The sequence below is a fragment of the Muscardinus avellanarius genome (genome assembly GCF_963383645.1).
Source record: "Muscardinus avellanarius genome assembly, chromosome: 3".
Taxonomy (NCBI): Eukaryota; Metazoa; Chordata; class Mammalia; order Rodentia; family Gliridae; genus Muscardinus; species Muscardinus avellanarius.
Window position 1 is genome coordinate 130422635 of NC_137788.1, and position 18718 is coordinate 130441352.

The window sequence follows — 18718 nt, forward strand, 5'->3', positions numbered from 1 at the left end:
GGCCGTGAGTGCGCGGGCGGGGGGGGGCGGGGGGGGCGGGGGGGCCGTGAGTGCGCGGGGGGGGCGGGGGGGGGTGGGGGGCCGTGAGTGCGCGGGGGGGGCGGGGGGTGGGGGGCCGTGAGTGCGCGGGGCGGGGGGGCGGGGGGGCGGGGGGCCGTGAGTGCGCGGGGGGGGCGGGGGGGTGGGGGGCCGTGAGTGCGCGGGGGGGCGGGGGGGCGGGGGGGCGGGGGGTGGGGGGCCGTGAGTGCGCGGGCGGGGGGGGCGGGGGGGGCGGGGGGGCGGGGGGTGGGGGGCCGTGAGTGCGCGGGGGGGGGGGCTCCTCCCGCACCTCGGGGCGCGGCCGGGTCTCGGGTCAGACGGGCCGTCATCCGATGTCGCTGTGCCCCGTGGGTAGGACCCTTGTCGTCTTCATTCTGCGGAGAGACGGAGGCTCAGCGTGGTCGAGCGAGGCCACGCCGCCATTGAGTGGTAGAGATGCCGAGGACACAGCTCCCCCGGGTGGATGGGGTGTCTACGCAGCCGGGAACCCGAATCCCAGAGGAGCAGCGGCGGCAGTCCGAAGGGATGGGATGAGGGCGCCGCCGAGCCTCCCTCGGGGACCGCCGGTGCCCGTGGGCGGCGGCATCGAGGGCACCCGCCGGCCGGGGAGCTCTGCTGGGCGCGGGGGGAGAGACTGTCGGTGTCCACGCCTGAGACCCCCGGCCTGCAGCCCTGACAGCTGAGTCCAGAGCACAGGGACTGGGTGTCTAAAATGCGGTGGAAAGTTACCTACTCAGCAGAGGGATGGTGTTGGGGGTGACAGACACCATCAAGATGTTATTGTTACTATTATTATTATTATTATTATTATTATTATTATTTAGTTGGCACTGGGGTTGAACTCAGGGGCATTCTACCTCCCAGCTATAGCCCCAGTCGTGTTTATTTTTTTTAATTTTGAAATAGGGTCTCCTAGCTGGGCATGATGGCACATACCTGTAATTTCAGTACTTGGGAGGCTGAGCCAGGAGGATACCAGATTCAAGGACAGCCTCAACAAGTAGTGAGATTCTCATCAACCTAGCGAGATCCTGTTTCCAAATAAGAAATAAAATCAGGCTGGGTATAGCTCAAAAATACAATGCCTCTGGTTTCAATCCCCGGTCACACACACACACACACACACAAAAAAAAAAAAAAAAAAAAAAATTAAAAAATAAAATAAGGTCTTCATAAGTGGCTGAGACTGGCCTTGAACCTGAAATCCTTCTGTCTCAGCCTCCTAAATACTGGGATTACAAATGTGCCCCACCATTGCTGGGCGTGGTGGCGCACGCTTGTAATCCCTGCTCTTGGGAGGCAGAAACAGGAGGATGTGCAGGTTCAAAGCCAGTCCTGGCTTAAGAGACCCTGTTTCCAAATTTTAAAAAAAGTATAAAATAGGTCTGGGAGTATAGCCCGGAGGTAGAAGGGCTTCCAGGAACCCCGTACATCCAAAACAACAACAACAAAAAAAACCCAAAAAAACAAAAAACAAAAACAACAACAACAAAAATACCAACAATATTTGGTTAAAAAAAAAAACCAACAATATTTGGTTAAAAAAAAACCAAAACAAATGTGCCCCACCACATCTGGCTCAGGGGTTACTTATTTTCAAAGGAAGCCCAGTGTGCACACTTATATTCCCAGTACTTGGGAGGCCGAGACAGGAGGATCACAGGCTGGTGGCCAGCCTCAGTTACTTAGCGAGGCCCTCTGCAACTTAGTGAGACCCTGTTTCAAACTAAAGAATAAAAAAATCAGGGCTGGGGGGGGTGTAGTTCAGAGGTAGAATGCCTCTGGGTTCAAACCCCAGTACTGCAAATACACACACACACACACACACACACACACACACACACACATGGTGGGTTTTTTGTTTGTTTGTTTTGGTGGTACTGGGGTTCCTGGAAGCCCTTCTACCTCCGGGCTACACTCCCAGACCTATAGACCTATTTTATATTTTTATTTGGAAACGGGGTCTCTTAAACCAGCACGGCTGGCTTTGAACCTGGTGATCCTCCTGTCTCCGCCTCCCAAACTCAGGGATTACAAGCGTGCGCCACCATCTCCAGCTATGTTTTTTTTTTTTTTTTTTTTTTTTTAAGGAGTAGAGTCCACTTGGGATGGCTGGAGTGGGGAGTGGGCCTTGGTATCCTCACATTCACAGACTAGGAGTGAGGAGCTTTGAGGGGTGGGGGGAGGAGTTCCTGGCAGAGGATCCAGCTCTCTGGTGCAAGCTCAGGGCCAGAGAGCACGTGTGCCTTTGCTGTGGCTGGGAAGAGGCTGCCTGGGGCGAGAGCCAGGGAAGCGACCAGGCTGGACTTATCAGTGAGGTACTGTGTGCGCTCTGCCCGGGCTTCTAACACAAACCAGGTGGCGCCCCAGGCTTGAGCTGAGGGGTGTGTGAGCTGCGCAGCCTCCCTTCTTCACCTCGCCAATTTGACTTTGAGCATCGTATGGGGGCGTGACCACCCAGGAGCCTGTGCTGCAAAGCGCCCGGCTGGGCTCGCACCCTAAGCGCTGGCCGGCCCAGCCTGGGTCTTGGTGGTTCTCAGGACACAGTGCTTGCTCAGGCCTCCTCACCGTTGCGAAGGCTCCCCTCCTCCCCTACAGGAGGGCGGAGCCTTGGGGCAGGGGCAGGTGGAGCCTGTGGACATCGCACTTGGAAGCCAAGTACCTACACGAAGCTGCTTCTCCCTGGGGCCTCCTTCCTGCCATTTATTTGAGCTTCCATCCCACTTTGTTTTTTTCTGGAGGACTGTTGAATCTCCACAGGGCCACCATCTTATGATCCGAAGACCACCCCCTCCACCCGCCCCGGAAGATTGGATGAGAGGCATCTCACCCATTCATTCAACAAATATGTGCCAGGGCCCAGATTTGGGACTACAGCAGTCAACAAGTCAGACAAAAATCCTTCTCGCTGTGGGCTTATGTTAAAAGGAGTGGACACACAGTGAAATCATGTACTTAGAGCCAATGCCATAGTACCTGGACGAATAACACCGGGGTGAGTGAAGGGGTTGTTTCCTTTGGTTGGGGCTTCACTGGTTCAAAGTCCCCTAAGTGAAGGAGGCCACAATACCTCCAGGTCTTTGGCCAGCAGAATTTATTCCCTGACGCTTTGCCTTGGAAAACAGTAATGGTGGTGGCGATGCTGGTGGGGTGCTTAGGTGCTTAATCATTATTATAACTCCATGTGTATGTAATTGGCATGGGGAGATCAGATGGGTCCATGTCGTGTGCATCTATGACGATCCAAAGGCCTCGATAGATGTCTGTCAGGTTCTGTCTGTAATTAAAACTGTTTTGCTGACTTAAGCTGAAACACATAAAAGTGGGATCATTAAATTTATGTTGCACCATGTGAATCCAGAAATTAGTACTGTGGAGACCTGAAATAGGCTTTGGAATAAAGATTTTGGATGATTTGATGAGTGCCAGGTCACCTGTACAAAACAGAATTTACCCTTTTCCTCAGGCACTGTTTGAAGTGTACTTAAGACCTGTTGCTATGTTGTCAGTTGGGTAACATAGTCTTTTAATATTTGAGACTCTGTATCTAAGACTATACCTTGAGCCAGGAAAGGTCTTCCATATAGCTTTTCAAAGGGGGCGAGGCTTAATTGGCTAGGTGTATTTTGAATTCATATTAGGGCCATTGGAGGTAATTGCCACCAGGGGGCCTGTGCCTCCTGGGATAGTTTGAGAAGGTGTTGCGCAGGGACCCTTCCCACAGGACAGGGCAGAGTATCTGACATGGATGGCTGGCAGCCTCTTGTGCTGCTCCATCGGCTAAGTTATTACGCTGGGAAACAAGGTCTGTTTCCCTTTGATCCTGACAATGTAAGATAGCCACTTGCTTGGGTTTTTGGACCGTCCCTAAGTCTAGAATTTGGGACCTATGTTTAACGGGGGATTCTGATGATGTAAGCAGTCCCCTTTAGCCTGCCTACCTTACTCCTTCCTCTACAAAAGCACTGCCATCAGTAAATAATTTTTTTTTTAAATCAGGGTTTAGAAGAGGCCTGTCTGAAAGATCTGGTTTAGGAGCCCAGAGATGGGCTAATGTTTCCTCACAGGAATGGACCAGGCCCTTGGAAACCTCAGGCAAAAAGGTGGAGGGGTTAAGGGTGTTGCAATCTTTCAGTGTTATGTCTGACCCCTCCATAAAGATAGCCTGGTATTTAAGAATGTTGTTATCTGACAGCCACAAGTGTCCCTTGGATTTTAATGAGCTTTAGAGGTCATGAGGGGTCGCCCTAAGGTTAGTTTTTGGGCATCCAGAATCAAATTCTCTACTGCTGCCCTTGCCCTGAGACAAGCTGACCATCCACAGGCCACAGAATCAATTTCCTTTCAAGAATCTATCTACATTACATATGCAAACAAACATACCACAGACACTCTGCAACTTGCTTTAACCCTCTTGATTTTTTTTTATCCTAGTCCTTTCTTTCCCATTTGGGACGATTTTAGGATAAAACTTAGAAACAAACAAACATTCCACCAACGCTTTACGACTTACTTTAACCTTCTGATTTTTCTATCCCGGTCCTTTGTTTCCCATTTCGGACAATCAGGATAAACCTTACAATATGCTTTCTTAGTCTCACAAAACTTCCTTTCTCTGTATTTACCAACATATAAAGAAATACATCTATAGACTCTCTATATCTGTCTTTTGTGGTTACATACAAGCAAACCCCCCCAAAAAAGCATACCAGTTAATGTTCATATACCAGCAGTTAAAGAACCCCATTTAAAAGACTTAAGTGTTACTTTAAACCTTATGTAGTTAAGAGCATTTTAAAGCATTGCATTTGACATTTTTCTAACTTAATAATTGAACTATAAATTACATGGAAAATTAAGACATTAGATAAATATCACTAGCACCTTAAAACCTTAATGTTGTAAAAGAGTAATATTAGAGACAATGTATATTCTATTTGACCATACACCTTAAAACCTATATCATAAATTACCACAGAAATATACAACATCATAAAAGCATCCCTAGTGTCTTAAAACATTGATTTTTGTCAAAAGAAAATAACTAAAAAAAAATCTTTGAGCTGGGCGTGGTGGCACACGCTTGTAATCCCTGCGCTTGGGAGGCTGAGACAGGAGGATCGCACAGGTTTGAAGCCAGCCTCAGCTACTTAGTGAGACCCTGTTTCCAAATAAAATGTAAAATAGGGCTGGGAGTATAGCCCGGAGGTAGGAAGCCTCTGGATTCCACCCCCAGCACCCCCCCCCCCAAAAAAAAAATCTTTGAGCAATAACTTCAGTGTAGCCAGCAAAAGAAAAAAAACTTTTGTTTTCTGACATTATATTCTTTGTTAGCGGAGGAGCTGAAATTTCTGGAATGGCTAAGAAAGGTAGAATGTAAGGTCATTCTAACCCCTGCCACAGGCTAAATCCCGAGTAAAGAGATGGCTCAGGGCTGGCCTGGCAAGCCCCCCCACCCTGGCTAAGCTTTTGGACCTTAGGCCAGGAAAGAAGGGCAACGCCTTAGAACTGGCTCTGAGATCTCACTGCGTGATCGCCTAGGGCTCTTTTAGTCAACTCAGATGATGGTAAGTGGGAGGACTCACTGGGAGCGTAGGTCTGAGGACCCCAATTCCCTCCGGAACTGGGGGCGCTCAGCCATTTGATGGCCCCCCTGTGTACCGTGAACCAGGCCTCAGAGGGCCTTTTTGGCCTCCTGGTTGAGAGCATTTCCTCCAGAGATGCCCTTGCTTTTCACCCTTAAACAGACTTGAGCCTAGGCTTCTGCGTTCAGCCAGAATTCTTAAATAGCTTTTGTCCGTCTGTCTTTCCCTTTTCAAGTCCCTGCTAAACCAAATTGGCAGCCTGCAATATTAGACTTTGTCTGAGGATGGCCTTCCCTTCTACCGGGTAAAGAATTAACTAATAATGCCCGCACTTATTGCTTTGAGTTGGTGATATAGCCTTAAACTCAGCCCGTAAAAGAAAACTGTGTATGGACAGATCGTATGGACAGATAGAACTCTACACTCTCCTCTCCAGTTGGTTTAAGGAGGCCCGCAGGCAAAACCAATTGGAAACTAATCTGGCAGTACTAAGACCCTGAGGATTCCAGGCTGCTAAAGCTGCACCTGGAATGCTCCGGCTTCATTGTGGCCATGCTCTAGTGTTAAAGAACTTTTGTATTTTGGGAATTGTCTTTATTTTATTTTATTTTATTTTATTGGTGCACTGTATTCATACATCATAGTGGGATACAAACTTTTGTAGACATACATGCACACATCACCCAGTCAGGCTCCACCCGATCCCCACCCCATTCTCTCCCCATCCCTCCCTCCCAAGCTTGGCTTAGTGGTTGACATCTAGTATTATAGCAATTTATCCTAAATTAAAAATGATAATCTCACATAACAGTTTCATTTGTCTGATACCAAGCTTTTGATGACTTAAAGATAACATTTCAATATTTCTTTTTACTTTCTTTCTTACCAGAGAATATTTTTTTTCTATTTTTTTAGGTGAAACTATCATATATTTATATATTTATTTTTCAGAAAAAAAAACTATCCTAATATGGAATATGGACTCTAGGTACCCACAACGATCTTGAAAAAGAACAAAGCTAGAAGATGTATATTTTCTGATTTCAAGCCATATAAAGCTACAATAATTGAAACAGTGTAGTAATATTCTAAAGGCAGATATATAAACCATTGGAGTTAAATAAAAGCCTAGAGCTAAATTCTTCCCTATATTGTCAAGTTATTTTTGACAAGGTTTCCATGAACATTTGGTGGTGAAAATAATAATCTTTTAACTAAATATTGTTGAAACATAATAATTACATGGAAAAGAATAAAGTTGGACCCTTACCTAATCCCATATACAAATATTAACTAAAAATAGATAAAAGACCTAAATATAAATCTTAAGACTATAGACTTTTAGGAGAAAATCTGGGTCATAAAACCTCACAACATTGAAATTGGCAGTGATTTCTTGGATATGATTTCAATGGCACAGGCAACAGAAGAGTATACAAACTCCCTAAAAAATAAAAAAAAATTGTATATTCAAAGACAATGTAAACAGAGTTAAAAGTTACTAATAGAATGGGATAAAATATTTCCAAATGCTATATCTGAAGGTAAATTAATATTCCAACTAGAAATCCTAAAAATTAACAACAATAAAGGCAAACAATACCATTTAGAGATAGGTAAAAGACTAACATAAGTAATGAATCTCCACAGATAACCAATCTTAGTTGACTGTTGGATGGAAACTCTTGTTTCTCTGGTTCTGGTGTGTGTTACCTATTTCTTCTTTGTAGTTAATCTCTGAGTATTTTCTCTAGTGCTGGTTTTGAAGACATAAATTCCTTCAGTTTCTGTTTGTCATGAAAGCTTCTTATTTCTCCATCTAATTTGATAGAAAGTTTTGCTGGGTAGGAAATTTTTGGCTGGAAGTTGTTTTCTTTCAGAGTTTGGAATATGTTACTCCAAGCCCTTCTGGCTCTCATGACTTGGTTTGGGAAGTCTGGAGTGATTCTAATTGGTTTGCCTCTGAATGTCACTTGGCCCTTTGTTTTTGTTGCCTTTAAGATTCTCTGCTTGGCTTCCACATTGGTCATTTTGACAATTATGTGGCGTGGGGATCCTCTTCTCCAATCCTGTCTGAAGGGAGTTCTATAAGTTTCCTGGACCTGTGTATCAACCTCTTGCTCTATGTTTGGGAAATTTTCTGCTATTACTTCCTTGAAGAGATTATTGATCCCTTTGGTTTCACTTTCTTTTCCCTCCTCTATTCCAATTATTCTTAGGTTAGCTCTCTTAAAATGGGCCCATATTTCTTCAATATCAGATTTCTGCTGTCGGATATTTTTTCCTAGATTAGAAACTATGCGTTCATTTTTGGAATGATCATCTTCTAGGAGCGAGATTCTGTTCTCCATGTGTTCTAATCGGTTGTTTGTGCTTTGAATTGAGGCCTTTACTTCATTAATTGCATCCTTTATCTCTTTTTGGCTCTCTCTGAGTTCTTTTCGAAGCACCTCTATTATTTCTACAGTTATTTTCCTAATTTGATCTTCTAGAAATCTCTGATTTTCTGTTTTATCGGGTTCTGATGTTGTGGGGTTATGGGCATTCATTGCTCCAGTATTATTCCTCTTTCCCATGATTTCAGAAGTTTGTGCCTTCTCTGGCTTCTTCCCTTGAGTCACTATGACTTCACTTAAGGTGCTCTGGATCTCGAGTCAGTAGTATCTCAGACCCCACAACTCCTTTACTGGGTTGTATCACAGAGTCTCCGACCAAGAGAGTTGATAGAGGCTGCTTTAGACTGTGGGGGTTGCCAGGTTGCACGTTCTCCTATGGTGTGCTATCTCTGCCACCGCCCCTCCCCCACTGGGTCAAGTCCCAGGGAGTATAGTACTGGGATTTCTCCGCTGTGGCCCGCAATTTGACTCACTGTTCTTGAGTACGCAGATGTAGCTGTACTGGATTCGGTGAATTCTCTGCTGCTGCCGCCGGTGGCAGTATGGCGCCGCTGCTACACCCTCGGCCGTGAGGCTGGCGTATTTCTTCTTGGTTTTGATTTCCACTCTGAATCCCTGCGGCGTGTGCTGAGCTCAGCCACTGGGAGCTTTAGATTTTACCTGCGGCGAGAAATCCCGCCTGGCTGTTCCGCAGCGGCTCACCTCGGTTGCTGTAGCCGTCCGGTGAATTTGCCGCTGCCGCCGGCAGTATGGCGCTGCTGCCGCGTCCTCGGGCGTGAGGCCAGTGTATCTCCTCTGTGGCTCTGAGCTCTGTTCTCAGTCCGCTTTCTCTCTGGAGCCTGGTAATTTTTTTGTTTCTCTGGTGATGGTGTTTTCTGGCTATGAAAGGCACTGATTTTGTGGTAATGGAGATTGGTTGTTAGCGGGGCGCTTAAGCCCCGCTTTTCTCGGTAGCCATCTTCCCGGAATGGGAATTGTCTTAACCCTGCAATCATTGAAGAACTCTGGGTGGTCTTTGAAGTTAAAGAACAGCTGAAGATAAGCTACTTTTATCTATCTTTCCTCCTTTTTTCCAAATAGGTCTAGTTATCATTTAAATCTCCCTGACACGGCTACATGTGTTTGTCCCCCAGTGCTTGTCCCCCAGTGCATACTGTGGCCCTACTCATGTGTAGAAAAAAAACAACCCGAGAGCCTTCTTTAGCGTTTGGGATCCAGCTTTTTCCTCCGCTTTGGAAAGCACACGTGAGTGGAGATTCGACACTCACTTTGGATTGCTGGGATCCCCTTGAGAGAGACAGGGTGTGGTTCTAGTGGCCTGTCTGAGCAAGTTCGCCTCCAACTCCCCAGAGCCTCCCACTCAAAACTCGGTGAACCTAGCATTTAGGATATTGCTGGAATCTCATCTTAAGACAGAGAGAGGTTTGTGTGGCCTTTCTCTGTCCGGATGAAGTTCCCTGTACTCCTAAAGCCAGTGGTCCAGCTGGGCGCGTCCAGTGTGGACCGCGTGGAGCAGTTTTAGTGGCGTCACTGTCCACCAGAAAACCGGGGCAAATATGAAGTTAAGCCACCTCCCTCTTGTTCTGCCCACGGAATTCACAGCGCCTATTCTGTCTCTCAATGAGGTTTTTCTAGCTGAAAAGATTGCCATTAAAAAAAAAAATGGTCTTATTAATTTGCTTCCTTGTATCTATTTCACTTCTGAGGGCCTGCTCCTAGCTCCCAGCCACCAGCAGCTGGGTGTGGCCTCTTACTGAGCTCTCTTTCCTGAGGGCTTTTCTTATGCAAATGGAGTCGTAGCTGCCTAAAACTGCTGCTGCCCACTGACCCACTGGCTAAAAAGTCCCATGAAAAATACAGAGCCATGGGCGCCAAAAATGTTGTGGTTTGGCCCCCTTAGAAAGAGGGCAAGCTAGACCTTAGAGCACAGCACCGCACCACAGAGTGACACAGTGGGACAACCCAGAACAAAGCCCCGCGTGGGCGCCAAAAACGCTACAGATCGGGAGAGTATGGTTGTGGGGAAACTGTTCCCTGGGAACCCCTGCTAGGGTCCCGGACACACTTACCCCAACCCATAACAAAACCCAAAACGACCAAAAACAGAAAAAGACCATGGATTCTTGTCCTAAGCTAAGAATAAATATGCATAGCTTGGACAGTTGCTGAAGATTTAAAGAAGTTTATTATAAGATAGAAATAGAGAGATAGTTACAGCCCAGTGCCAGAAAGCAGCCCAGGGGGGCAATTCGAATGAAAATACCAAAGAAGTCCAGTTTACTAAGTGTTTTTATCCCGCCCAAGTCCTTGGCAGGTCCTTTGATCTGTAGATACGCTAGCCCTATCTCTATTCAAGTCTCTGCTGTCTCCAGGAGGATTTGCCTGGGAAGGGGAGACAGCCCCGTCTCTGAACACCTTTTGTTCCATCCCCCAAGATGTGTGAAATTGTTTCTCCAGGATCTGGGATTTCCTCCCATCCCTGGCTCCAGCTTTCTTTCCTTCTCTTTAGAAATGTAAATGACAAGTCTCTGGCCTTTTTAGTATAAAGGATATATATATATATATATATATATATATATATATATATATATATATAAATTTTTTTTGGTGGTACTGGGGTTCCTGGAAGCCCTTCTACCTCCGGGCTACACTCCCAGACCTCTTTTTACATTTTATATTTGGAAACAGGGTCTCCTAAGCCAGCGCGCGCGGCTGGCTTCGAACCTGCGCGATCCTCCTGTCTCTGCCTCCCAAGCGCGGGGATTACAAGCGTGCGCCACCACGCCTGGCTAAAGGATATATTTTTAAAATTGGAAATCTTTCCCAATACTGGTACATTAATACATTTTAAAACCTCTTCCCAATACTAGTACAGTGATGCTAAGGTGCTTAATCATTATAATAACTCCAGGATATAACCCGCTGTGCTAACGCTGTGCTAGTGAGGTCTTTCTTTTCTTTTTCTGTTTTTGGTATTGGAGATTGAGCCCAGGGGCATTCAGCCTCTGAGCTACATCCCGAGCCCTTTTTATTATTTCTTTATCCCGAGCCCTTTTTATTATTTCTTTATTTATTTGTTTATTTTTTGTGGTACTGGGGATGGAACCCAGGAGCACTCCACCCCTGACCTACACCTCCAGACCTATTTTTTATTCTTTATTTTGAAACAGGGTCTCACTGAACTACAAAGAGCCTCACTAAATTGGAGAGGCTGGCCTCGAACCATGATCCTCCTATCTCAGCCTCCCAAATGCTGTGATTACAAGTGTGAACCACCATGCCTGACATTTATTTTTTGTTTTTGAAACGGAATCTTGCTAAGTTGCTGAAAGTCTTGTTAAGTTGCTGAGGCTGGTCTGGAACCTACAGACCTTCTGTCTCAGGCTCTCAAGTACTGGGATTATAGGGATGTGCCACCATGCCTAGCTTCCTTTCCTTTCCTTTCTCTCCCTTCCTTCCTTCTGCCCTCCTTTCTCTTCTAGAGGTTGAACCCAGAGGTGCTCTACCTCTGAGCTACACCCCTAGCCTTCCCCTTTATTGTTGCTAGGAATTGAATGAGGGGCATTCTACCCCCGAGGTATACCCTCAGTCCTATTTTATTTTATTTTTTGTGGTACTGGGGATGGATCCCAGAGGCCTTGTATCTCCAGGCTATACCCCCAGACCTATTTTATTTTTTATTTGGAAACAGTCTCCCTAACTTGCTGAGAGCCTCACTAAGTTGCTAAGACTGGTTTCAAACCTTCGATCCTCCTGTCTCAGCCTCCCTAAGTACTGGGAATACAAGCTTGCATCACCACGCTTGGCTTCCAACCCTATTTTTTATTCTTTATTTTGAAATAGGGTCTCACTAATTTTGGAGGGCCCAAGTTGCTGAGGCTGGCTGCAAACCTGTGATCCTCCTGTGTCAGCCTCTCAGGTACTGGGATTACAAGCTTGCACCACCATGCCTGGCTTTATTTTAATTATTATAATAACTGCAAGGAAGTTCACACCCTGAAAGATATGACGGGTCCCCCTGGCGCACAGATACACGCGGAGATCCATTATAGATGGTATGGATGCCTTTATTTGTGGGGAGTCGGCCGCCAGCCCCCGCGGGGGCTGATGGGGGAGAGTGCGTCTCTCTGTCTCTCTATCTCGCTTCTCTCCTCTCTCTAATCGAGAAGCATGGTCCCCCTCTCGGAATCGCAGAGCTCCGCCTCCTAGCTTCTGGCCCCGCCCCCTGCAGGGTAGCGGCGGCTCGAACCTTTCACTCCGACCTTTTTGACTAAGGGGGTAGGAGGGGTGATGATTGGCTCTTCTAGCGACTTCCTGCTGTGAAGGGGCGTCATCAGTTAGGGGCCCCAGGTCAGGAGAAATCAGAATCTGAGCCGCCGGAAGGGGGCAGGTGGGTGTGGTCGCAGCGAGAGTTGGAGGTTACCCTGGAGAGCTCGGTGACTGGTTTGCTTTGAGGAGACCAACAGGCAAGGTGCTATTAAAGAAAAAAGAAAATTGTGAGAATGAAACCCAGGCTGGGCAGGAGCCCTTTTAGATACAAGGCAGATTGTCACTAGATCTATTAATATTAATAGCACTTCCCTGAGGAAGACATGTGCCGCCCCTTTAGCAGTTTTTTTCATTAGACCAGAGTCATTAATAGCAGCAACTCCCGGAGAGGACCCCACACCACTCTTTTCAGCACTGAGTGGGTATGGATTTGTCTGGTCAAACAAACACCTGTTACTGTGTCAGGAGCATCAGTTACCAATTTTAGAGGTTTAATACTTACGGCAATTTGGCACCCAAAGAGGGAGAGCACCGTAGTATGTAAACAAGTGGACCTACTAAAATATAAACATCAGAGAGTTATATCGAGAGAAACAAAGTTTAATGGGTCCTAACACCGTGCAAGAGAATTTGTCCTGGAGCTGTTGTAACAGAGCCCTTTTAGATATGGCCTAAGCTGTGGGCAGAGGCAGGAGAGCTTGCCATCATCACCCTGGACCGAGATTTGGGAAGGAAACTAAGGCCTGAAAGGTTGAGCAGGCCACCAAAGAGGAAACTGGCTTACCCTGTACCTGCAGTTACCCTGGGCCAGCAAGGAAGATGGAGGAAGGAGGACAAGGGATTCCAGGAGCTGTCAGTCCTTGGTCAGACCAAATAGGGCCAGCAGTGGGTCCTTGTCCAGAAGGGTAGACCCCCTGTAGTGATATACCTGAGGTCCACTGCTTTTTAAAGGACACTTGCCTTTCCAATGGCCATTTACTCCGCACCTGAAACAGGCTCCTGGAGGTGGTTGTCTTTACTGCCGTCTTCCCCTGGGTGGCGCTTGCCACCCGGAGGGCTGCCTTCCTCCTCCGGCCTCAGGGCTGCTATCAGGGCTTGGGACTGTAAGTCCGCCATCTGATGAAGATGGAGGGTACGCTCCACTTCAGCCTGTTCCTCTTTGGAGTTAAAGACTTTAATGCCATGTTCATCAAATCTCGAACAGGGGTCTGTGGGCCATCCTCAGCTTTCTTCAATTTTTTTCGTATGTCAGGAGCCGCTTGCCCAATGAAATGGGTGGCCAATATGATCGAGCCTGCCTCAGAGGATGGATCTAGATGGGTATAGCGTGTAAGGGCCTCTCATAACCGATTAAGAAAAACTGCTGGGTTTTCGTTTGGACCCTGGGTGATTTCCCTAAGCTTATCATAATTAACCGCCTTATGGGAGGCATCTCGCATACCATCAAGAAGAAATTGTATCATATAATTTCTTATTTCTATTCCCTCCTTTACATTATAATTCCAGTGGGGCTCCTCAGATGGAACTGCAGCTGTACCAATAGGAAGCCCTGGATTTGTTAAATGAGCCTGGTCAGCCCTCTCTCTGGCTGCCTTCAGGATCCGATCACGTTCATCTGGAGTTAGAGAAGAGGTTAGAATGACATGCAAATCCCGCCTAGTTAAATCATATACTTGCACAATATGTCGGAATTCCTTGATAAAACCAGAAGGATTGGTAGAAAAGGATCCCAGTCTCTTTTCCAGTTGAGTGAGGTCAGGAAGGGAAAAAGGGACATGGACCCGGACCACCCCTTCTGCACCAGCCACCTCACGAAGTGGGGCCAGGAGAGAGGAAGATGGGGCTTGTAACCCAGCTGGGTCAGACCCCGGCACCCACGTTTCATCACAAGATGGTGGCTGTGGGTCCGCAGAATTATAAGCCTGTGACCCAGAAGGGCCACCAGGTGGCACCTGTGAGTTGCCATGTGGTGTCCAAGATGGAGGCTGTGGCTGGCAGGACTCCCCAGCCTGCATGCCTCCGGCAGTAGAGCCGGTAGAGGGAGAAAACAGAAAATGTAGTCGCCAGAAGGGTTGTATATACGTGAGGTCACACCATTTTGCCAACCGCGTACAAAATTCACTGAGAGCCATCAACATCCTAGGATCTAGCATGCCCATTGCAGGCCATCGAAAATTATTAGTTAAATCATATGTTGGCCAGACCTTAGTGCAGAGAGACACGAGCCTCTCAGGGGACAGTTGCCCGGAGAACCCCAAAGTCTGGAAATTAGCCAACACACGGAGACTGAGAGTCAATCTCAACCTTTGATGGCTGACTTCCCCCCATGACTTGTAAGTGGGAAAGAACAAAGGCAGGAATCCCCAGCGTCCCAAGGTTCTACCCAGTCCGGAAACAGATCAGGTATGACAGAAGACGTCTCTTTTCTCTTTATACACCCCATGAATTGGCCCGGCCAATTAGAGAGAACTGGGGAGTACCGGTACCGGATTCGGAAGCAGTCAGAATCCCCCCCCAGTCCGGCAGAGGCTAAAAAAACCCGGAGCCCACTAACTCCCTTAAGAGGAAGCTTACTGCTGAGAGAGGCTGATGTGAAGATTTTGGCCTGGAATGGCTGCGAAGTTTTTTTTTTTTAAATGGCCGCTGATTCCTAGGATTGGTTAGGAGTGGAAAGTGGGAGGGATTAAAGGTGGCGAGGCCTCCAGTGAGACCATGGGGTGGAAGGGGTTAAAGATGGTGAGGCCTCCAGTGAGGCCACGAGAGGTGGGAGGGGTTAAAGATGGCGAGGCCTCCAGTGAGACCATGAGGTGGGAGGGGTTAAGGATGGTGGGGCCAAGATGGCGGCCCCCCAGTGATTCCACGTGTCCAAGATGGCAGCCCCCCCCCCAGTGATTGCACGTGGGGGCAAAGATGGCAGGCCAAAGCTGGCGACCCCCCCACCAGTGGCGGGCACAGGGTGAAGGGTTCCGGGGCGCGAGTCCGAGTGGAGGAACCAGCTGGAGCGCGGGCTGGACTTGGCGGGCCGGGGGCTGTTGAGCAGAGTGGGCCTGGTGGTTCACGCAGGCTGCGCGCGGCGGCATCGGCGAGTGGGTCTAAGCAGTGCCGGGCGCGGAGAAGGCATAGGCGTGCGGCGTGGGCAGCGCAGGGCGGGCAGCACAGGCCCATCCCGGCGGCACCGTGTATCTTCTTTAAGCTTTTGCAGAAGATTGCCGTGTGCCCGCCAGAGCGGGGCCAGGACCTCCTTGGCCCCCGGCGCCTGTGGGGCGGGCAGGCACGCAGAGAGGGGATGGAGCCGGGGCTCAGAAGCAGCTGCAGACAGAGCGATGGAGGGTCCAATAAGCGCAGGACCAAGTCAGGCCCCATAAGTCCAATACGGCTTTCGGCACCAAAATGAAAGATATGGCGGGTCCCCCTGGTGCACAGATACACGCAGAGATCTATTATAGATGGTATGGATGACTTTATTCGTGGGGAGTCGGCCGCCAGCCCTCAGCCGCCAGCTCCCGCGGGGGCTGATGGGGCAGAGTGCGTCTCTCGGTCTCTCTATCTCGCTTCTCTCCTCTCTCTAATCGAGAGGCATGGTCCCCCTCTCGGAATCGCAGAGCTCCGTCTCCTAGCTTCCGGCCCCGCCCCCTGTGGGGCAGGGGCGGCTCGAACCTTTCAACCCCCATTTTGCAAATAAGGAAACTAAAAGCCAGGCATGATGGAGCATGTCTGTAATTCCAGTACTTGGGACACTGAAACAGGAGTGTCTCAGGTTCAAGGACAGCCTTAGCAACAGAGTGAGACTTTCAAACCTAGCAAGGCCCTGTTTAAAAAAAAAAAGGCGAGCATGGTGGTACACACTTGTTATCCCAGGCTGAGACAAGAGGGTCGCAGGTTGGAGAACAGCCTTAGCAATTTAGTGAGGCTTTCCACAACTTAGTGAGACCCTGTTTCAAATTTTTAAAAAAGGGCTGGGAGTATAGCTCAGAGGAGAATGTCCCTGGGTTCAAAAAAAAAGAATGAGCTGGGTGTGGTGGCGCATGCTTGTAATCCCAACATTCAGGAGGCTGAGACCAGAGGATCATGGTTCATGGACAGCCTCAGCTACTTAGTGAGGCCTTCCTCAGCTACTTAGTGAGACCCTGTTTCAAAATAAAAAGAATAAAAAACAGGGCAGAGGGTGTAGCTCAGAGGTTGAATGCCCCTGGGTTTCACCTCCAGACCCACACACAAAAGAAATGAATGAATGAATGAATGAATGAATGAATGAAGAAAAAATAAAAAGGGCTAAGGGTGTATCTCAGAGGTAGAGTATACCTGGGTTCAATTCCTACTAACAAAAAAAAAAAGAGGAAAAAGAAAAAGAAAGAAAAGAAACTTAAGACACATGATAATTAAGAAGTAACCTAAGTCACAAAAAGCCAGAAAGTGGTTCTTCCAGAGCTATCAGATGGCCCTGGGACAGAATCTCTGAGGTCCACAGGTCTTATCCTTGAAGCCCCAGAGAGCCTAAGGCCCTCTTCTACAACTAGGATGCCACGCAGAATTTATCTAGAGAAAAAAACAAAAAACAAAAAACCTTGCATGGCAAGCTTGTCACGTCAATGCACCCTACCCTTCCCTGCCAAGACCCAGGCTGGGTAGAGACCTTCACAATGGGCCACACATGCAGAGAGTGGGCTTGTCAGCAATGAAATGCAAAATCACCTGCTCCGTAAAGACTGTGCAGACGGCCAGCAAACATTTGTCCTTGTGCTAGTGTGTCGAGGCCTTTGGCCCGGCCCGAGCTCCTGGTCCAGCTAAGGCAACCAGAGAGTCTCTGAAGCTAGCGTAGACGGAGGGCGGCAGCCCGGGGTCTGGTCAGACATTGCGTGTACAGCTGCAGGTGTCAGCAGGGAGAGCTAGAAGCTACTTCTGTCTGAGACTCTGAGAGAAGGCACAGCCAGGAGGGTGAAGAGCACGCAGAAGAGAGACCACAGGGCAGGTGCAGAATGGAGGGCCTCAGGGCGGGAGGGGACTGAACCGGAGAGTGGAGGATGGAGGAGATGGAGGTGCAGAAGTTGGGGGATGCGCCCTCCCCCCCCCCAGGACTGACGCTGTAAATTCTGGCTGCCTTCTGCACTGCACAGAGCCGTGGAGAAGGCACGCACTGCAGGAACTCCACGCTCTTCCCCAGAGGAGCTCTTGAAGAGCCTGGGCCCCTCCCCTCACCCGCATCCCCCTCCTGCAGTGCTCCCCCTGGAGAGGCAGCTGCACGAGGCCGCGCGCCGGAACCACATCGAGAGGATGAAGGAGCTGATTGCGAGGAGGGTTCATGTCAGGGCCAGAAACCACGTAAGTGACTGGTTTCTGCACAGGGTCATTGCGCTGGCGGCCGCGGTGCGTTTGAATGAGGTCACTTGACAGAGGCCTGGGCTTGGGCCCCTGTGTGTCTGCACTGTCTGGACAAGATGGGTCAGGTGGGCCCTCGCCCCAGGGCAGGGCCAGGGTTCCCCGTTAGGCAATTCCAGAGCTCCAGCTCCCAACCCAGGGGCTCATATGAATGACACACTAAGGGACAGGCTAGAGCCGGGAGGGCTGGGGCCGGGGTCTGCAGTCAGGGGCTGGCAGCCGAGAGGGACAAGGGTGGAGAGGTGCCCGCGGGTCCCTCCCTGCCTCGGGAATTCTGGCCGTCGGGAAGGCCTAGGACATAGGATTCCTGACTGCGGCCAAGGCCGTACTGTCTGGGGTACAGCCCACGTCCTCAGAGCCTGCCAGGCGTTTTGGGGGGTGTCTTGTGTCTTTTGGGTTTCTGCGCAGTCCTCCACTTGTCCCCCAGTGGTCTTCTCTCCCCCGTGGAGGGAAAGGAGTGCAGGGAGTATTAGCCCTGGGTACAGTTCACGGCACACACGGGGCCACAGGCCACCTTCGGTCACGCAGCACTCTTGTTGGTCACTGAAGTCTCAGTTCCTGGATGAGTAGCTGTTGGAGGACGCCAGTACCGCATTCATTCATTCACTTCAAGCCTCAGTGGCTCATTCATTCATTCACTCACTAAGTATTTATTAAGAGTGTATTCGCTGGGCGTGGTGGCGCACGCTTGTAATCCCAGCATTCGGGAGGCTGAGACTGGAGGATCTCAGTTCTCGGACAGCCTCAGCTACTTAGTGAGGCCCTGTGCAACTCAGTGAGACCCGGTTTCAAAATAAAGAATAAAAAATAGGGCAGGGGCTGTAGCTCAGAGGTCGAATGCCCCTGGGTTCCATCCCCAGACCCCCCCCCCCACACACACACACACAAAAGAGTGTACTCTGAGCCGGGTGTGGTGGCACACACAGTGTAATCCCAGCATTCATAAGGCTGAGATAGGAGGATCATGGTTTGTGGACAGCCTCAGCTACTTAGTGAAGCCCTTTGCAACTCAGTGAGACCTTGTATCAAAATAAAGAATAAAAATAGGGTGTA

The 18718-nt window shown here is 48.9% G+C and overlaps 1 protein-coding gene across 1 annotated transcript in view; it reads left to right on the top strand.

Moving 5' to 3' along the window:
* Positions 1-15740: 15740 nt before the first annotated feature.
* The window catches only part of ANKDD1A (ankyrin repeat and death domain containing 1A), a gene marked incomplete at both ends in the record, with an annotated part of 35225 nt that continues 32247 nt past the window's right edge, over positions 15741-18718 (top strand). The window contains 2 exons of the mRNA XM_080691635.1: positions 15741-15814; positions 17404-17608. Of these exons, the coding sequence (XP_080547761.1) occupies positions 15741-15814; positions 17404-17608 (279 nt within the window). The remainder of the gene's footprint in view (positions 15815-17403; positions 17609-18718) is intronic.